Here is a 20,726-nt window from a genome sequence, read left to right on the forward strand (position 1 = left end):
ATAATGTATAATCCAACATACAAAATTACATTCGCGTAGCCATATTTTTAAATTACACCAGCATAGCCACTTTTTCACGGTATACAACAATATACAACTTTATACACCTGGAGTGGACAATGTATCAACCTTGTATAAACGTGTATATACAATATTATACAATAGTATACAACTTTATACACTTATTGGAGACAAGATATCAACCTTGTATAAAAATGTATAAGAGATGTTTATACACACTTTTACACTGTTATACAAAAATATACAAACTTATACAAATGTTTCCCTCCTCCACCACTGTACCGATCACCACAATGGGCATCACCTATTCCCCCGCCGCCAACTCCCCACCGCCGGAACATCCAGAGATCAAACGCCTTCCTCCTCTCTGCTTCAACGCCTCTCAAATTTTAAAGATAGATCTACCCCTACTGCTGCGGCCATTGCGGTCGTAACCCCCACTCTAGAAGAAAAAGGAGAGAGAAATGAGGAAGAGGAAATAGAGAGATACGAAGAAGAAGAAGAAGAAGAAGAAGAAGAAGAAGAAGAAGAAGAAGAAGAAGAAGTTAGAAGGAGAGAGAAGAAGCAGAAGGAAACCGCCGAAAGAAAAGTTAAAAATTGGGCCTTTTAGAGTAATTTAAGAAATATGGGCTAATCCGGGTAATTATTTTCTTCAAATTGTCATACAGTTTTATTTTTTCCTTTTTTTTCCCCATCAATAAAGAATGATTAAGATGGTTTACCAACATATTAATGTGCATAATTTATTTATTTTCAAACATAAAAAATATATAATTCAAGTAAAAAATAAATAAATATTAGAAAAAATATAATTTAATAAAACAAAATTATTATTTGATAAAAGAATGAAACATTTATATTTGTTAGTGATGGTGGAGATGGTTTAAGTGGTGGTGGTGGTAATGGTTGATGCTTGTGGCTAGTAATGGTGATGATGCTAGTTGTGATGATGGTGGAGGTGGTTGATGTTGTAGTGAGTAACGCGATGGTGCCAATAGGTAGTGGTGGTGATGGTTTTGATGGTGGAGTTGGTTGATGTTAATAGTTGGCGGTGGTTATGGCTGAAGAATATGTGATGGTTGACAATGACATTGGTGGTAATTGCTGCTAGTGCTAGTTGTGATGGTGGAGCTAGTTGGTGTAGAGATTAGCATCAGCAGTGGCAGTGACTGATAATGGTGAAAAAGGGGGCAGCGAGGTGATGACGGTGGTGGTGATAGTGAATATGATTATAATGATGGAGATGATAGAAGCGACTAATAGTAGTATTGGCAGCGTCATTAGTTGCCAGTGGTGATTGTGATAACAGAGGTGATTGGTAGTGATTGTGATGGCAAAGATGGTTAATGCCGGTGACTGATGGTTGTGGTTAGAGCGATGGTGAAAATTATCCCCACAAAAATATCTCTTAATAATATTAACACTTTGTTCAACATCTTAATGATTAAGACGATAAATCAATGTAAACAAATGTACTTAATGACCAAAAGTCTGAATATTAAAATTCAGACATCCATTAAGTGAAAACAAATGAGGCTATAATCTCTAACAATGATGTAATGACTGCCTAGTCTATTAGTATTAATATAAAAATAACCTTGCAACCAAAAGTTAAAAATAGGCAATTCGCAGAAATGTCCTTATTTTGGGGTGGTTTTTAATTCTTACCCATTAAATTGGTGGTCTTCAATTTTTGCCCTTCGTTAGAACCCTTTGATTTCGGATTCGAACTCCCGCACAGCCAAAAATTAAAACAAAAAAAATCCGTAAGGTAGAGTTTGGATTCGCTCTCAGGCAGAATTTTGCTATCTTCAGGCAGAGTTTGAACCTCTTCAGTCTTGCCAAAACTCCGCCTTTAAGGCAGAGTTTTGCCCTATACCGAAATGCAAAACTCCACCTGCAGGCAGAGTTTTGCATGTGAGGTAGAGCTTTGCAAACTCTGCCTGCATGCAAAACTCTGCCTGAAGTAGAGTCTACCTTGTGATTTTTTTTTTTTTTGACTGAGCTGGAATTCGAACTCAAAATCTTAAATTATTAGGTGAAAAACAAAAATTAAAGACCACTAATTTGAGGGGCAAAAATTAAAGACCAGTGCTTTTGAAGGTCAATCCGCACAAAAAAGAAAAAAAAGAAAAAAGAAAAAGAAAAAAAGAAAAAAAGAAAAAAAGAAAAGACAAATGACTACGACTGGAACTCTGTTCAAAGTTGAAAACCAGTGTCAAGGCCATTACAGTTAGGCCTTCACCACTGGTCCAATATTCACTTCCTCTTGGGTCATTCGCACGATTGCCCTTTGTTGGTATTTAACTTTTGTCCCTCAAATGACTGGTTATTAATTTTTATTTTTCTGCGCTTTAAGCAACATAAAAATGATCGAAAATATTTCAGACATTGAAAAAATAAAAAAATCTGCCTACTCTTATGTATGACCTAATTCATATGGCATAAGTTTATAGAACTTTTACCTTGTCTGGCATAAGTTATGTAGAATTAAGCTATCCAATATAAGTTGTTTTGTATTTAATTCAATAGACATAAATTTATTTTTTCGCATCATAATATAACACTGTTATGTCTTATAGAAAACTCTTTAAACTCATGCCTAGCGAATCAGGCACTATATAATTTATGCTAGATAATTTAATTCATACAAAACTTATGAGTTATATCGGACAAGATAAAAGTTTTATCAACTTATGTCTTGCCAAATTAGATCACATAAAAAGAAGGAGAGACAAAAATTATACAGCAAGCAAAGGAACAAAAGTGCAAATGACCCACTTATATCTCCAATTTTGACTTTCACCTTTCTCCGCATTTCGAAAGATGACATTGTGAAGTTTTCCCTCTCAAACCGATTTGCCCCAACTGTATTTCCATCACAAAATAAAAAACCTAGTACACCATCTGTTTGCGAAAATGCCGCAAAGAAACTCTCGAGATCAAGAAAAACCAACACCCACTCTCAGAAGATCTCCGCGCTTTACTACAGCCACTGCTACTGAGATTTCTGCTAACAAATTCCACAATAAACACATTGAAGTTTCACAAAGCTCCGTAAAATCGAGCACCAAGTTGAGAAGGTCTCCAAGATTGAGTACTCTTGATCCACAGAATAATGATGAGGTTAATAATAATATAGAGAAAAGGGTTACTCGTAGTTCTACTCGAGATACACCTGGTCGTAGAATACCAAGCTGTGAATCCACTGACAATTCAGTTGAGAAAAGAAATAGGTCAAGGATCCCTAAAAATGCTCAGGAAACTAGCAGTGGAAAATCTTGCGTATCGAAATGCACATTAGGTGAAGTATCGGGCTGTGGAGAGGGGACCGGAAAGAAACAGGAACGATTGAAGAGGAAGAGAAATCGAGGAATAGAGGAGATTAGTGTTGCGAACGGGTGGACAAACGAACAAGAGTTGGCGTTGCAAAGTGCTTATTTTGCGGCAAAGGCAACGCCTAATTTCTGGAAGAAAGTTGCTAAGCTGGTAATTTTTGGCACTAGTTATTTCCTGTGGTTTTAAAATTAGCTTATGTTTCGTTTCGCATTTGTATAATTTTAGCATCATGGTGAACTAATCTAGCTGAGCATTTATATACTTGATATATAGGGAAAGTTGTCTTTAGGAAGTGTAAAAACCAGGTATAGCTAGGGTTTCAGGTAATACAAATTGCTTGCGTTGATGGCTTTTGGGTATTATATTCGGACCTACCAAGTGATTTCTTTCTCTTAGATTGTTTGATATGTTTGTGCATCAATGTTTCCAATGTAATAAGAAATAAATTTGCAAAGTGTAGGAGCTGATAGGTTGGGGATTGTTTAGTCAATTTAGTCTGAACTTCGACCTCTAAGAACTAAGATAATTTAGTTTAGAAGTTAAGAATGTCAAAAAAGAGTTTCGGATGGTCTTGGGATGGTCTTAAGATGCAAGATCGCTCAACATTTATCAATTTCAAAGGATTGCTTTCACTTTTTCCTCCTTTTCTTTCAAGGTTTCGCCTCCCCATTCCTCCCCTCCTCACTTGGGAAGCAAAACGGACCTGATAGCCTGCTTGCTGCAAAAAAATTGCTGTATAATTTTGGGCCTAGACAAGTAGTCTGGCTCTTGGCTTTCTACAAAGGTTAGCTTTTTATTTGTTTACTGAAGAGAAATAGTTGACAGGTAGAGACGATCTCTTTCCATATTTCCCATCGCTAAAAGTACCCATAAGAAGAAGGTCTTCCTATATAAAAAATCAATCTCAGCTCAACTACAACTATATTTTTCTCATGCTTCATTCCTTTCACGATTATCCTCTGTGGCCTTTTCATTTGTTAATATGACCTTTCTTCCATGTATGCTTCATTTATTTGGACAGTCAATGTCATCTTGTCCAGTATGAACTTCTGTTACCTTTCAAATTGCTCCCAGATCTTCAACCCACTGCTGAGTTGGTTGGTTCTGAATGGAAATGCTAAAGAGGAAATTGATGGATTTGTTTGCAGCTGGAAGAGGGAGAATGAGACAGATGGAGATTAGAAATTGCGAAAATTGTCTATTTAGGATTGGGAGGTTGTTAGTTGTTTCAGATATTCTTTTGTTACATTTTATAGACATCTAGGGCAGAAAAGTGGAAGAAACGTAATTCTTCTAATTTGAGATTTTGTGAGAGTGAAAATGAAAAGTTTCTTGTTAAAGTAGACGGCATTCTTTAGTGGCTTGATGGACATTGAGGCCTTCATTGGTATAGTTGATGGGACTGACACCATCAGATGTAGACACAACAGTGATGGTTTTTTTTCTCTGTCAACTGGGCATACAAGAGAGGTATTAGGGACGGTACTGAGGGCAATTCAGTTTTATGGAGGAATATTTGGGAAAACATAGCACCCAGAAGAAATTTGTTGTCTTTGCTATAACAAAAAAAATGCCCTCAGGCACTATTTCCCAAACAATGACTTAAAAGAAAACTTTGCAAGTACGGGCTCAGTCCGGTGATCATTCCGATCACCGGATATCTCTTTCCTCATCTCTTTTGTTTCTTTTAGTCATCATTGGATTCAATGGAAGATATCATTTATTTTGCGGTGGGTTTTAAATCATACGATGTTACGAGAACAAGTGAGTCAGCAGAAACTTGGTACGAATGGACAGAGAGAAGCAGAAATTTCATTCGAAGAACATCTTTTAGTCGAAACACAATGGTGTGGATTGGGCAGATCTTGAAAGAGGCATCTAAGGCGAATGGAAATGTGGTAAGGAGATGGAAGAGGCATCTAAGGCGAATGGACAGACTCTCCGCGATCTTTTGCTCGAGAAACTATAACAGTTACGGTAGGTACATTAGCATCATCAATGTACAAGGCAGGAGGAGGTCAGTAATAATCATCCCAGAATTGACTTTCAACGCAGGTTGGGTTTTCATAGCTGACAAGTTGGAGAGGTTCATTAATAGTCAAGGTCAGAAGAAGGTTTTGGTTCAACCGAGATTGACTGAAAAGAATTTCAAATATGCAGAAGCAGTTCAGAGGTTTAAATGGTCCAGCAGGGAGGTGAAGGGAGTTAATGCAACCACCATAATGAATGAGGGGGGTATTCTATGCATTAATGAAGAAATAGATTCTGAGAACGAAACTCTAAACAAATGTCTTGTGGGTACTTTCTCTGAGTATGCTACTGAAAAACCTATGCTTTCAGAAATAAGAAGGTGGGCGTGTAACATCTGGAAGCAGACACATGGTCTGAATGTTTATTAAATGGGCAATAACAATTTTCTTTTTGAGTTTGCAACCAAAGCCGTAGCAGAACAAGTAATGACAGGAGTTTGGGTTTGGAAAAAGACTCAATGTAAGCTTCAATGGTGGAGCCCAATTGTTGGTGTACCTTTGCATAGGTGGTTGCAAAGAGTTTTTAGGGCAATCGGCGATTTTTGCGGCGGGTGGGTGGAGACGGAGGAGGAAACACAGCTTCGCAACCATTTTAAATGGGCCAGAATTAGGGTTCATGGTGATGGCAGCAATATTCCGAAGGAAATCACCATTGAAAACGGCGGAATTCGCTTCACGACCCAAATCTGGGTTGAATCACCGGCGAGATACAGTATCGCCGGTGGAGAATGAGATAAGGCAAATACCCAACAGATATTGAGGTTCGATCCAAAGGTCAAAAGGGTGGGCAAGTACGATGATAGCAGGGAGAAGTCTGTAAATTCAACAGAGGCACGTACTTCTGCATCAATAAGGTCAGAAACAATGGGCCCAGGAAGCAATATGGGCTTAGACAATTTAATTGAAGGGGAAGGAAGTCATTTGGGCCTATCCAATATGGGCCAATTCTCAATTGAAGCTGGTGAGCCCTCAACCCCCTCATTAAATGAGGCACATGAGGAGCACGTGAGACCACAAGTGGACGAACCTCTAAAGGCTCTAAAAGACATGGCAACCAAATTTCTTGAGTCTTTTAAACAGTGGGAAAAAAAATCAGAAACACCACAAGACATTGTCAACCCGATTATGGCCAACCCTGGAAGGAAATCCATACAATCAAGCGGGGCAAGGAAAGCGAAGGAGGATGCTAATAATATATGCCACGCACTGATGATAGACCTCTGTAATAGTGAAAGTCAACCAAACCCTACTGATCAAGACATGCAGATACAACAAATTCAAGAAGTGGAGCCTGTAGCTGTGCAGAGTCAGACTAAATATCCTAATTGGGCTAATTTTAATATTCTGGAACTGAGCAACATATATGGAGCTGCGTTTGAAGGCTATGAGGAGGAAGCTCTGGCACTTCTAACCAAACTAGATGCCAGAAAAGATTTTTTGGCGAAACAAAATCAGATGGATAATGTGAAGACTCCAAAAAGCAGAGGTATCGGGAAGAATGAGCTGAAAAATTTGGCTTCAGATTTAAATGAAGAAGTTAAAGGGGTTAGAAGTAGGGGGAAAGTTCAGAACTTGACTTATCGGTGAAAGTTAATTTGATATCATGGAATGTGAGGGGGCTTAACAAATTCTATAAAAGAAAGCTTGTCAACAGTCTTATGCTGAAGTGGAGGGCTGAGGTTTATTGTCTGCAAGAAACAAAACTCGGGAAAGATGTGGAAACATATGCTAAACAATTATGGTCTTGTAGATGGATGAGAAGTGGTTTTCTTGAAGCTGAAGGAAGCAGAGGTGGTATTCTGATTATGTGGGACAGCAGAGTGTGGACTGGGGAACAGGTGGATATGGGGAAATATTCCATTTCCTATAGATTTGATTCTGTTCATCATAATTTCAGTTGGTATCTTACAGGTGTGTATGCTTCTCACACAAGATATGAAAAATTGGAGTGTTGGGAGGAAATCGCAGCAATGAGAGGTTTATGTGGGGGTCTTTGGATCACCTGTGGAGATTTTAATACTAACAGAACTATGGTGGAGAGAAGGGGATGCAATAGAATCACAAACATAATGTCCGACTTTTCCAGGTGGATTGAAGAGATGGAATTGCATGATCCACATCTTAATGGAGGAAAATTTACTTGGTTCAGAGGCTTAAATCATGTTAGTGCGGCCAGATTGGATAGATTTCTATACTCTATGGAATGGGATGAAACCTTCAAAATCTTCCTAGAACAATATCTGATCATAGTCCAATAATTTTGGAGTGTGGCAACTGGGAGAGGAAAAATTCATATTTCAAATTTGAGAACTGGTGGCTTGAGGAAGAAGGTTTTATGGTAAGGGCTTGCAGATCTGGATTTAGTACAAGAAAATAGGGTCCTAGATGAGGAAGAATTGATGGTAAGGGCTACTGTAATGGTGGAATTAGAGGAGCTAGCTAAAAAAGAGGAATCCAGTTGGAGGTAGAAATTCAGAGCTCTATGGTTACAACAGGGAGACAAAAACACAAGATTTTTCAAAGGATAGCAACTGCTCATAAGAGGTATAACATTATTGACAGGTTGGTAATTAGCGGAGAAGAAATAAAAGAACCAGAGGAGATCAAAGAGGCTATGGTTGATTTTTATAAGAATATATACTCAGAATCTGAAGCATGGATGCCATCTTTTGAATATAATGATTGTTCAGAGATAACCCCGGAAGAACAAGAGTGGATTCAAAGACCATTTACAGAGTCTGAAGTGTTGCAAGTAGTGACTCAATGTACAGTTGACAAAGCACCGGGTCCTGATGGTTCCTCCATGGGTTTTTATAAGGGTTGTTGGGAAATTCTAAAAGGCGACATTATGCAAACCATAAACAACTTTCATCAAAATGAGATATTTGAGAAATCCTTTAATGCTACCTTCATAGCTTTAATTCCTAAAAAGTTTGGAGCTGAAGAGTTAATGGATTTCAGACCTATAAGTTTGATAGGGGGCATTTACAAGATCATAGCCAAGTTAATCACAGAGAGAATGAAGACTGTCATGGAAAAGCTAGTGGATGTTCATCAAATGGCTTTTTTGAGGGGTAGACAAATCATGGATGCAGCTTTACTAGCAAATGAGTTAGTGGATTCTAGAGTAAAACAAAACAGGCCTGGGATTTTGTGCAAGCTTGATATTGAAAAGGCATATGATCATGTCAACTGGGCTTATCTGCTGAAATATGGGTTTTGGAGAAAAATGGATTAATTGGATTAAATGTTGCATATCCAATGTGAAGTTTTTTGTCCTAATCAATGGAAGTCCAGAGGGTTTTTTTCAATCCAGCAGGGGTTTGAGACAGGGGGATCCACTTTCCCCTTTCTTATTCCTATTGGCTATGGAGGGGTTAAATTACATGATCAGAAAAGCCAAAACAAATGGATGGATAAAGGGGCTTTGGAGCACAAAACAATAGGGGTGAAGGTATGGAAATAAAACATTTATTGTATGCTGATGACTCCTTGGTGTTCTGTGAGGCAGAGGTTAATCAGATCAGACATCTAAGGGCTATTTTGACCATCTTTGAAGCCATTTCTGGTCTTCACGTCAATTGGAATAAAAGTTGTTTAATCCAGTGAATCAGGTGAATGACTTACAATTGCTAGCAGGTAATTTGGGGTGTCAAACGGATTCATTGCCCACAAAATATCTGGGAATGCCTCTGGGTGCTAATCATAAGGCACAGGAGGTATGGAATGATGTGCTAGAAAGATGTGAAAAGAAATTGTCAAGATGGAAAAGTCAATACCTTTCCCTTGGAGGCAGATTGATATTGATAAATTCAGTCTTGGATGCTTTGCCTACTTACATGATGTCTCTATTCCCTATCCCTAGGGATATAGAGAAGAAGTTGAACAGAATCAGAAGGGAATTTTTGTGGCAAGGCAACAAAGAAAGCAAAGGCTACAACTTGGTGGAGTGGGAGATTGTGACCCTCAACAAGCAACATGGGGGCTTGGGGATTAAGAATCTCAGATTACACAACCAGAGTTTGCTCCAAAAGTGGTTGTGGAGGTTTTGCAAGGAAGACAGGTCTCTTTGGAAGAATTACATAGCTCATAAGTATGGGTTGATGAACCAATGGGCAACAAATGAAGTGAATACTACCTATGGATGTGGTGGTTGGAAGACTATTAGAAGAATGTGGAATGAATGCAGGGAGAATATGAGCATAAAGGTGGGGAATGGGACAAAAACTTCTTTTTGGGAAGATCATTGGATTAGTCATTGTAATCTCAGGACTTTGTTCCAAGATTTACACATCATCAGTCTCCAAAAGAATGAAAAAAATACCTCAAATGTGGACAGAACAAGGATGGAATCTTGTGTTTAGAAGGGCATTGAATGACTGGGAAATAGGGAGAGTATCAGATCTGCTTTTGTTACTGAATTCCTTCACCGGTACCACAGATACCCCAGACACCCCAGACAACCCAGTCTGGAAATTATGCAACAAAGGGAATTTCTCTGTCAAGACACTATACTGGGAGAAAAACAAGGTTGGGAACCCATCACTGATTTGGCCATGGAAACTTATCTGGAAAGTTAAAATTCCATATAAGGTTTCTGCTTTTGTTTGGTTAGTTTTGAGGAGGGCTTGTCTTACACAAGAGGCTTTACAAAGAAGAGGTCTACAGATATGCTCAAGATGCCTATTTTGCGGGAAAAATGCAGAAACAAATGAGCATTTATTCCTTCATTGTCAGACAACTGCACATCTGTGGCACGTGTTCTTTTGTATACTTGGGGTGAATTGGGTGTTACCAAGATCAACTTTAGAACTTCTATGCAACTGGGAAGCAATTGGAAGAAGAAACGCATAGGAAGACTGGTGGCAAGCCATTCCAGCTTGTATTTGGTGGACAATCTAGAAGGAGAGAAACTCAAGACAATTTGATGACAAAGCTGATTCTATACAGATATTTAAAATTAAATGTCTTAGTCTCTTATACTTTTGGTGTAAACAAGATATAGTGGGGGAGGCAGGAGATTTGGTAGATTTTCTAGGCAATATGTAAATTGTAACTAGTTTTTTACCCCCAGGCCACTGCTTGTGGTTTTACTTGTAAAGTGCCTCAGCAGCAGTCCATATGCACAAATGTTACCTTATTCGAAAAAAAAAAAAACACACATAGCACCCAAAAAGGTAAACTGTTTTTCTTGGTTAGTTGCTAGAAGGGCATGCCTTACTGCAGAAGAAAGGATTGCCAGTTGTTCCCAGATGCTTTCTGTGTATGGAAGCCATAGAAACAAACAATCACCTTTTTCTGCATTGTAGATTCACTGCCCAAATCTGGGCAATTTTTTTAGTTCACCAAAGTGAGCTGGACAATGCCAGAAAACACAGCAGATTTGCTGGATCAGAAGAGGGGGAAGTAAGAGTCAAAAGAAATGGTGGAGGATAATTCTGGCTTGTGTATGGTGGACAGTTTGGAAAGAAAGAAATGGGAGATGTTTTGAAAATAAGTCCAATTCCCTTCAGAAAGTGAAGTGGAATTTTATTGTATCTTTCTACTTTTGGTGTAAAGAACATTGTATAGAACATGTAGGGGAGATTTTTCAGTTCTTAGGATCCTTGTAATCTACTGTTTTCTGTTTTCTTCCTTTCTTTTGTCTCCTTTTGGTGGTCGCCAGCATTCCCCTAAATGCTGAGGAATACAACCGTACCAATATTTTTTTTTTTTTTTAAAAAATCTTTAGTGGCTTGAAAAGAAAATTAAAATAATCTTTATTCGGACAAAGGGAGTAGAAAATGATGCTTATTTGCATGATGATTTTATTTTCCCTGCTTATGCCATGAAATAATGGCAAGATAAATTCTTGCAGGAGTGAGAAACCGAGAGAGACAACAAGCGCTATTTGAAAAAATAAATAAAAGGAAGTGACAACAAGGTTGATCTTTTATACTTCGGACATTTTTGATGTTGCCAGAATAACTCCTCCAGTAGTTAGATATAACTTGTGGTTCACAGTTATAACAAGATTGATCTCTTAGAATAGCATCAGTGCCGTTGAAGCATCAACAATAGTTGGTCTTGGTCTTGGTCACTACCCAGTGTAATCCCACAATAGTGGGGTCTGGGGAGGGTAAGATGTACGCAGCCTTACCCCTACCTGGGTAGGGAGGCTGTTTCCGATTGACCCTCGGCAACCCTCCTCCTTTATCCGGGCTTGGGACCGGCAATGTGAGCGAGCTCACACAGGCGGAGTTAAGCATCAACAATAGTTGTCAGGATTAATTCGGATTTGGTATAGATTGCATGGGAAGACTGATTAGTGGACTTATTTCATCTTGGGAAGGTGACTTTTAACAAGAGCATTTGAAATCTGTGAGACGGCGTCTCCAAAATAAAAGCTAGGTATCAAGTTGATTGTGCATAGAACCTTTGCTGTAATAAGAGGGTGAAGGGCTTGTTCGTAATGAGGCTTGGTGATGTTTCTGAAGCCAGAAGATGAATTACATTGAATGACATCAGTTGATGAAAAAATTAATTACCGCAGTATTTCACATTATAATGTAGGACTTTAGTTTGTCCGTGAGGTTCAGCATAGTGTTGATTGATTAATACCATCTTCCTTGACCTGTTTTGTCTCTGCTTTCTGATCATATCTCTTTATATTGTACTAAGGGAAAGGATAATGTGAAGGCCAACGTGAGGCTGTCGGACTTATAGAAAGTTTGGCAGGAGCATTTCATCATTTGCGTACTCCTGGGTTGGGTGGTTGATCCTGGGCTTTTCCAGCTGTGACTGGAAGATGGAAATAGGTTCCAAAAGCTGAACTGTCGTGTCGTATTAATATTTACTCAAGCTGAAACCTATATATGAATGACATGGTAGTGGATTATCTAGAATAACTTATGGCGGTACTTTTTATTTTCTTTCCAAACCACGTTTTTCTTGATAAAAAGAAAATGGTGGTACTTTTTATTTTTATATCCAAATATTTTTGCATACCTACAGCTCATTTGGACACAAGCTGCTAGCCGAAAATCCTTGACATCTAATGTAACTTAGTATATACTTCTAATCGTCAGCTTTCAATTAGGAATTACTAGAATCGCTCTCCTGCAAATCAAATACTATAAAAATCAAAGAAGTTATGGTAGTTAACACTTCTGGCTCTTCTTCGTTTTCCTTGGCAATGTTGACATGATAAAATTAGTTTCGTAATAATTTTGAACGTTTGATCAGTGATCATCTCAGTAAACTTTGGACTTCTATTGCAGGTGCCTGGAAAATCAGCAAAGGATTGTTTTGACAAGATACATTCGGATTTCATGACCCCACCTCAGCCTCAACCACGTTCAAGGGTTAAAAAGATGAATACATCATCACTTTCTCCTTGTGCAACTAAATTGCTCCAGTCCACCGAGAAAAATACAAACAAGCGGAGATATAGCAAGCCGAAGAACCATCTCTCACGCAAGGCTGTGAGACAACTGCTGCAAAAGCAAAATGACACAGATCGAGGTAAGGAAGCAGACTTCTTCAATGCTCTGGAATCATCAACAGTTTGTCAGAACTCAAGTTTTTTCACCCCGGAGCGCAACAAGGAAGGTTTGCATTATCTTAGAAAGTGCCTGGAGAGATCTTCTTCAGCCCATAAAAAGCACCTTTCCCGGTTAAGTTGTTCATCAGGAGCAACTCTTTTTAGCCCACCAGTTCTAAAGCCAATTAAGAATAAGGCCTTACATGAGAGGTATGTTGATCAGCTACATTGCAGGGAAGCAAAGAGAAAGGCAGCCACTTCAAGGACCGCAAAGGCCCACCAAAATAAGAATGATCACAAGAATGAGAATGTCATAAAAATGGATGTGATTAAAGCTGCGAAAAATGCTCTAATATCCGAAGCAAGAGATGCAATCAACCAGTTTCAAAGTTTACAGACATGTGCAATGAACAGTTTCAATCATGATGGTGATGGTGATGATGATTATGATGAGAATCATAATTGTGATGATGACGAGGATGCCTGATGAAAGGTGGAGGACCTTGAATTTTCGCCCCATGATGCTGAGTAACATTTGTGTTAACTCGATTTTCAGTAAGCTAACCCAAATTGTATCACACTTCGTGAACCAAATGTCCCCACTTGGAGTTGGGATTCAGTCAGTCTCAGGAACATTTCTGTAATAAAGCTTGTTGTGTATATGTGAATCTGAGTCTCTTGAATTTCAGCAATTCTTTAGTTTAGGCATGTGAAGTGTATAGTGTATTTCAAGTAGAAAAAGTGCACAAAAATAGTAGAGTTTCTGCCTGGAGAATAGGCAGTTACTTTGATAATAAAAAGTAACAGTCAAATTGCTTAAGTCGCTGCAAATGTCCTCGATAGTGAAAGCCCAACAGGCAACAGGTATCTAAATGAAAATGCGGAGACCCAATGACTATGCTTAGTAGACTTTGAAAAGCAGTTTTGTCAACTAAAATTGGTATGGAAAATCTCACACTTCGTGGTAGCAAGACTCAGAAGATTTTCTATCTTGCATTTATTCAAACGGACACATTTAAATTACTGCTCCAATTTAACTAGCTTGCACTAAATTTTTCTCTGCCCAACAAACCAGCTGAATTTCAAACCACTGCACCAATGACATTCCATATACTCATTTTAGCGGAAAGATGAGAAAATTACAACGGAAATGAGAGATTCAAGAGAAATAATTGGTGGGGTTCGGATTGTGGGAGGGCAAACTTTAAAAAGATAAAAAGAACATTCATTGCATTGGAAAAAATGCAACTTTTATTTTGGTCTTGGTTAATACTTTCAAGAATTTACCCGAGCGGAAAAATCTATAATTTGATGTAAATATCAGGTGACAATAAATTTTATTTTTATTGTAATGAATTCTGCCAAATTAAATTAGACTTTCTATATTACACATAATGACATATATACCAACAATAGAAGTAGATAACCTCCCAGATATCACAATCCAAACATATTTCATGCAAAAGTTACAACAACATACCTCAATGTAATCCACAAGTGGGATCTGAGAGGATAGAGTGTACGCAGACTTTACCCCTATTTTGGAAGGTTGATAGATTTTTTTCCGATAGACAAAAGTTACAACTAATCCTAGTGAAAAGAAAGAGTCACTCCATGTATCTCATAAAATCTATATCGATATACTATATTAAAAGCACGAAGGACCTTAGAAATGTTGATTGAATTTTTGCCCTTCATTACAAGGCTCTACAATAGACAAAATTACCATTTACTATTTATCTAATATTTAAGAATTTAATTATTCTCCTAATATTAGAAATAGACATTTAATTATCTTCATATAATTTAGGACTTCTTCCAATATCTTTTAGGTTTAAAAGTTCTTTTGTTTTCAATACGCAAAAATGTCACTCACTTTTACTTTCCTTTTAGATTTAGGAGTCCTTTCCCCCCTCTATTTTACTATTTTAGTATGTTTACGCTTTACATAGTCGTTTAGGGGGCAATCTCTACAAGATACATCATACAAGGACATGAGTATTTATCTTGGATTCATTCAGAAAGTGATGTCTTCGAACTTATGAACTTTGAATTTGCAACACATTACGTAACTAGCGAAGATTAGAATAAGAAGAAGAATAGATAAAAATATTACATAATGGAAAAAGAAGACAAATTTTCCGTAGCATTCTAATTATTTGTGCAAATTGTCCGTGGTTTTTTTCACCTTCAATGGTTATTTTGTTTTTTATCTAATATTTAGGACTATGAAATCAACTAAAACATTACTCATTAAATTTTTCCTTATTTGAACTATATATGAATTCCTAATCTTTAGGACTTTAAAATCAATTTAGGTTTTGTTGTTTTCTGAAGGGTCTTTTTAAAGCTTATTCCATGTTAGAGAAATCTATTGTGTACTACTTTTATGAAAAGACTCATTAAGAATTGAATCTCTGAAATCAATCCCCGCTTTGTAATAACACTTTAATCTTCTTCCTGCTTTAATTTAAGTTCAGCAAATTACTGCACATTAGCTAATCTCTTGCCAATTAATTCTTCTAATTCTTCTCCTCACTTACCTTATATTGTTTGGGTCTTTGTAATTCAAACAACAAAGCTTATGTTAGGTAAACTTTTTTTCCTTCTCTTTACTATGAATTTACGTTAATATCTGTTATGTACTCTATTAGGCACAATTGTACGTAATTGCTCTTATATTTACGTTACACATTCTTTTATGTTTATAATTCAAACATGTCCATATGGTCTTTTTTTTTATTATTTTTTTTGCTCATAAAAGTAAAGGCAGGAAAACAGGAGTCCTTACGAAAGAAGACCATATGGACATGTTTGAATTATACTTCTGGTCTTCATGAAGTTTTTAAAGTGTTATATTATATTTAAAAAGGGTCATAAATTCACTTTTGTGATCCACTGTACATGCTATTTTTCTTGCAACATGGTTTTGAGCTGGTGTTCAGAAGTGGATCAGTGATTTGCAGACAACAGGTGCTCCAGTGGTGGTCAGAAATTTTGTTATGGGTTCAAACTTAGCTAAGTAAAATTTTCTTTTTTTAAAAAATAAATAAATGGGTGCACCAAAAGTTTTAAATCAAACTATACTATATTTAGTTAAAAATAACTTTTAAAATTTGTTTATTTGAAATAAGATTAATTAAAAAGTAAAAAAGAAAGGTCAAACAGAGACGTTGTGAATTGGTACAGGTCGTTTTGCTTTTTAAAAGAGTAACTGTATGGGTAGAAATTTGTATTACACAAATAACCATGTGAACTTGCAAAAGGAGATGAAATGAATCGGAAAGCAACGCCGAAGAAGTAGAATCAATACAACGCCGTGAACGTAAGGCAACATACCAAGAGAACCTCGGAGATGCCAGAACGCGATATACGGGATAGGGAAATAATTACGTGTTATGACCATAACGGAAACCATAACGCATGGCGAGAATCACGACATTTATTATCAGTCATTAATTCAGGAGTTAATGACATACGTTACATCACAACGGGCAAATCAACTTAGAGACCTATAAATAGCTTATCATTTGTACATTTTTGAGGCATCGAATAGATACAAGGAAATATACTGAAAGCTTTATTTTCATACTCAATCATCTAGTTCATATTAATATTATGCCAAGTTCTTATCATTAACGAAGAGAAGGAAAACTTGATTGAAGGCATCCATAACGAAAAGAATAAGTCTTCTTTCTCTTTTTATCATCGTTTAAATCTTTAACTGTTCATCTGGTTATTTTAATCCAAGTGTTTAGTCTAAATCGAATTACTACCTACTGTGGTTAACTCCTTTATTTTCTTTACATAAATTTAACTAATTGGGCAAATTACGAATTTTGACTCAAAGAGTTTGGCGCCATTTGTGGGAATTCTACAGTTGGCTTTGTAGTTTGATTTTACTTAATTCAAGCATTACTTTCCTGGTATTGTTTTTCTGTCTTTGCACTCAGGTATGACAGGAGTTACACCTCTACTCGTCGATGTTCCACACATTAATGACGGGATTAGAGATCTCAATGAAGATGTATTAGTTGATGAAACAACTAGGACGACGGAAAACACTTCAACTGCAGATCCAAATTAAGCCTTCATTCCAATCAATGAATTGCGTGATTTCCTGAAGAGATGGCGGAAGTGATGAAGCAGATGATGAGTGAATTGCGTCATAATCCCGCAAGACCATTTCCGACAACGGGGCTGCTAGTTCGAGTCAACTTGTTTTTCTCGGGCAAAGAAATGTAAACAGCGAGCCAACGGCTAATCTCGGAGTGCTCGACGTTACGTCAACAACGGGGTTGCATATTGACATTGGTGATCCCACTATCTCCGAACCAATATTGCAACGATTTGAGGAACATATGAAGAAGTTCAAAGAGCACGAGGAGCAAAGCAACAGGATTCCAGGAGCCCCACCAGCTGTTAAAAAAGAGGACGATAGTGATTACATCTATCATCCATGGAAAGATTCGGCGGATCTGGAACATGTTCCCGAAAGTCTCAAGTTATCAAAAATTAAAAAGTATGACGAAACCGCTGATCCTCAGGATCATATAACTGCTTACACTTCAGCAATTCGGGCCAGTGACTTGGGACTAAAAATGACTCGGTTTGTGATGATTAACGATTTGGTCAGGCACTAACGGAAGGAGCACTAGATTGGTACGCAAGCTTTCCTCCAAATTCAATTGAGTCCTTCGCGGACTTAGTAGATAAGTTTAAGAAGGCGCACACAGGGGCAAAAAAAGCACAGAAAAGGATGGAAGACATATTCAATATTAAACAAAGGAAGGATGAGACTCTATAAGAATTTGTTCATCATTTTCAAAAGCATCGCAACAGTCTACCTCAAATTGAAGGCAAGTGGGCGGGAATTGCTTTCCGACATGCCTTACATCCAGAAAGGACACCGGCGACGAAGGATTTTGCCAAACATTTGGTTGAATATCCACCAACTACATGGGATGATATATACTATCAATATTGCTCGAAGATACGAATAGAACAAGATATTATCAATCCAATTATAAGAAGATCACCACCAACGGTGAGGGACGTCACGGCAAGGAGCAATTTTAGAAAGACCGATGGGGATCAAAGATATAGAAGGGAACATTACGACCCTTATTATTCACGAGGGAATCAGGAAAACACAAGAAGAAACAATCAATATCGGCGAAGGACGTCGCCAACAGCAGGGTTTCCCGATTAAATCATAACCCCAGAGCCCCAAAGATCACGGAGTACAACTTCTGTGTCTCCACATCGGAGGTATTAGCTGCTTTGGATAAGTTAGGGAATCGAGTCAAATGGCCTAGTAAGATGAAATCAAATCCAAGCAAGAGGAATCCAGAACATTTATGTCAATTTCACAAAGACCATGGTCATAAAGAGTCCTTCGACTAGAAGTTGCAAACCTTTTACAACAAGGATGCCTTAAAGAGCTGCTCACAGAAAGAGGCAAGCAGACATATTCCCAGAACCGGGAACAAAGAGCTCCACTGCCGCTTCCAGAACCAAAACGGATAGTCAATTTCATTGCGGGAGGAGTACATGTCAACAAAGTCACATACACCTCAGGCATCAAATTCAAAAGGGTGACGACACGAAATGAAAAAGAGACAGAGTAGCTCTCATCGAAGACAGTATCACCTTCGACGAAGCCGATGCCAATAATATGCAATTTCCACATAATGATGGATTAGTAATTACTTTACGAACTTTAGATACTGACATTAAATGTGTTTTTGTTGATCAGGGAAACACAACCAACATCATTAACATCAGGGTAATAGAGGAAATGTAAATGGCGAACAAGATCATCCATAAATCCATCATGTTCACCGGGCTCAACAACTCGGCTGAGAGGACTCTGGGAGAAATCACGTTGCCGGTGGTAGTAGGAGGAATGGAACTAGAAACTTCCTTCTCGATCATGTCGTTAGAGATGGCTTATAACATGATAGTGGGATGCCTTTGGATTCACGCCATGAGAGCTGTGCCGTCAACATATCACCAGGTGATCAAATTTTTAACGCCGTGGGGCATTGGTGAAATTCGTGGAGAACAAAGGATTTCCCGAGATTGCTATGCTGTGGCTTTAACAAAAGGTCTGCCAAAAGTAAAATCGTTTGAACCGGCAATTGAAGTTAAGAAGGATAAACACGTTTATTAAATACTACAACAAACATAATCAAGCACTCCTGATTCTGAAAAAGAAGCTATACAGGATCCAACAGTAGAGGAAAAGCCAATAGCAATGGTTGAAGACCTCAATCTAACTACTTTAGATGAAGCATCTCTGGAAAAGCTCATCTTTCTCGATTGCAAGCTAGGCCAACCAGGTAAGTACACTTCGTTTTTACGTAATAATATAGAACTATTTGCTTTTTGCCATGCATATATGACGGGAATAGCACCGGAGATGGCAACACATAAGTTACACATCGATCCTTATCACAAACCTATGAAGTAACCACGAAGAAGGTTCCCCGAAGATAGAAGCAAATTTGTAGAGGAAGAAGTCCAAAGACTTCTAGATGCCGGATCTATTAGGCCGGTAGACCACATAGATTGGGTTTCAAATGTAGTAGTTGTTCCAAAAAAGAACGGTAAGCTACGAAGGTGCGTGGATTTCACTGACCTGAACAAAGCCTGCCCGAAGGATCCATTTCCCCTTTCTCACATAGATCAGATGATAGATGCAACTACTTGCCATGAGTTATTAAGCTTCCTTGATGCATATTCCGGATACAACCAAATCAAAATGAATCCTCCAGATCAAATGAAGACATCATTTATAACACCAAGCGGCTCACATTGCTACAATGTGATGCCGTTTGGACTCAAAAACGCCGGTGCCACATATCAACGGTCGGTTACAACAATATTCAAAAATCAATTGCGAAAGACAATGGAAGTGTACATCGATGATATGGTCGTAAAGTCTGAGAAAGTCGATGATTATCTAGAACATCTAAAAGAAACCTTCGCGATATTATGACAATTCAACATGAAGTTGAACCCTGAGAAGTGTGCATTTGGTGTATTTTCGGGAATTTTTTTACGATTCATGGTTTCGAAAAGGGGAATAGAGGTAAACCCAAATCAAATAAAGTGATAGAAAACATTCCCGATGAGCTTACAAGTAAAAAGGAGGTGCAAAGCTTGATTGGACGGCAGCACTATCTCGATTCATTTCAAGATCGTCGGAGAGATGCCACAAGTTTTTCTCTGTATTAAAGAGACAACAAGACTTTGAATGGACTCCAGAATGCAAACAAGCATTGCAAGAACTCAAGAAGTACTTGTCGAGCCCTCTGTTGCTGTCAAAACCAAATCCCGGAGAGAAGTTGCTACTATATCTCGCGGTATCAGAGGTATCGATAAGTGCAGTTCTTGTACGCGAAGAAAAAGGTAAACAATCTCTTATTTATTATGTTAGCAGAACACTCCTTGATGCTGAAACAAGGCACCCACACTTAGAGAAGTTAGCTTTAGCCTTAATACATGCTGCTAGAAAATTAAGACAATATTTTCAAAGTCACCCTATCACCGTGGTAACGACATTCCCCCTCTGGAGCATCCTCTATAGGCTGAAATTGTCGGGTAGGTTAGCCAAATGGGCGATCGAACTTAGCGAGTTCGATATAACCTACCAACCCCGAAATGCTATAAAATCATAAGTACTTGCCGATTTGTTGTCGATTTTAGTTCAAAGTTATCCTTAGAGGCAGAAAAAGAAGCCATTGCGGCTTCAGGATCATCCTTCGGGATGTGGATCTTATATACAGATGGAACATCCAATGAAAATG

At 38.0% G+C, this 20,726-nt stretch overlaps 1 protein-coding gene across 1 annotated transcript; it reads left to right on the forward strand.

Annotated features, from left to right (window-relative positions):
* Window positions 1–2,629: 2,629 nt before the first annotated feature.
* LOC132644872 (uncharacterized) lies at window positions 2,630–13,595 on the forward strand. Its single transcript, XM_060361519.1, has 2 exons — window positions 2,630–3,510; window positions 12,650–13,595. Exons 1-2 carry the CDS (start codon window positions 2,941–2,943, stop codon window positions 13,397–13,399), a joined length of 1,320 nt encoding a protein of 439 aa, XP_060217502.1. The 5' UTR covers window positions 2,630–2,940; the 3' UTR covers window positions 13,400–13,595.
* Window positions 13,596–20,726: the final 7,131 nt, after the last annotated feature.

This window comes from Lycium barbarum, chromosome 6 (assembly GCF_019175385.1).
Source record: "Lycium barbarum isolate Lr01 chromosome 6, ASM1917538v2, whole genome shotgun sequence".
NCBI lineage: Eukaryota > Viridiplantae > Streptophyta > Magnoliopsida > Solanales > Solanaceae > Lycium > Lycium barbarum.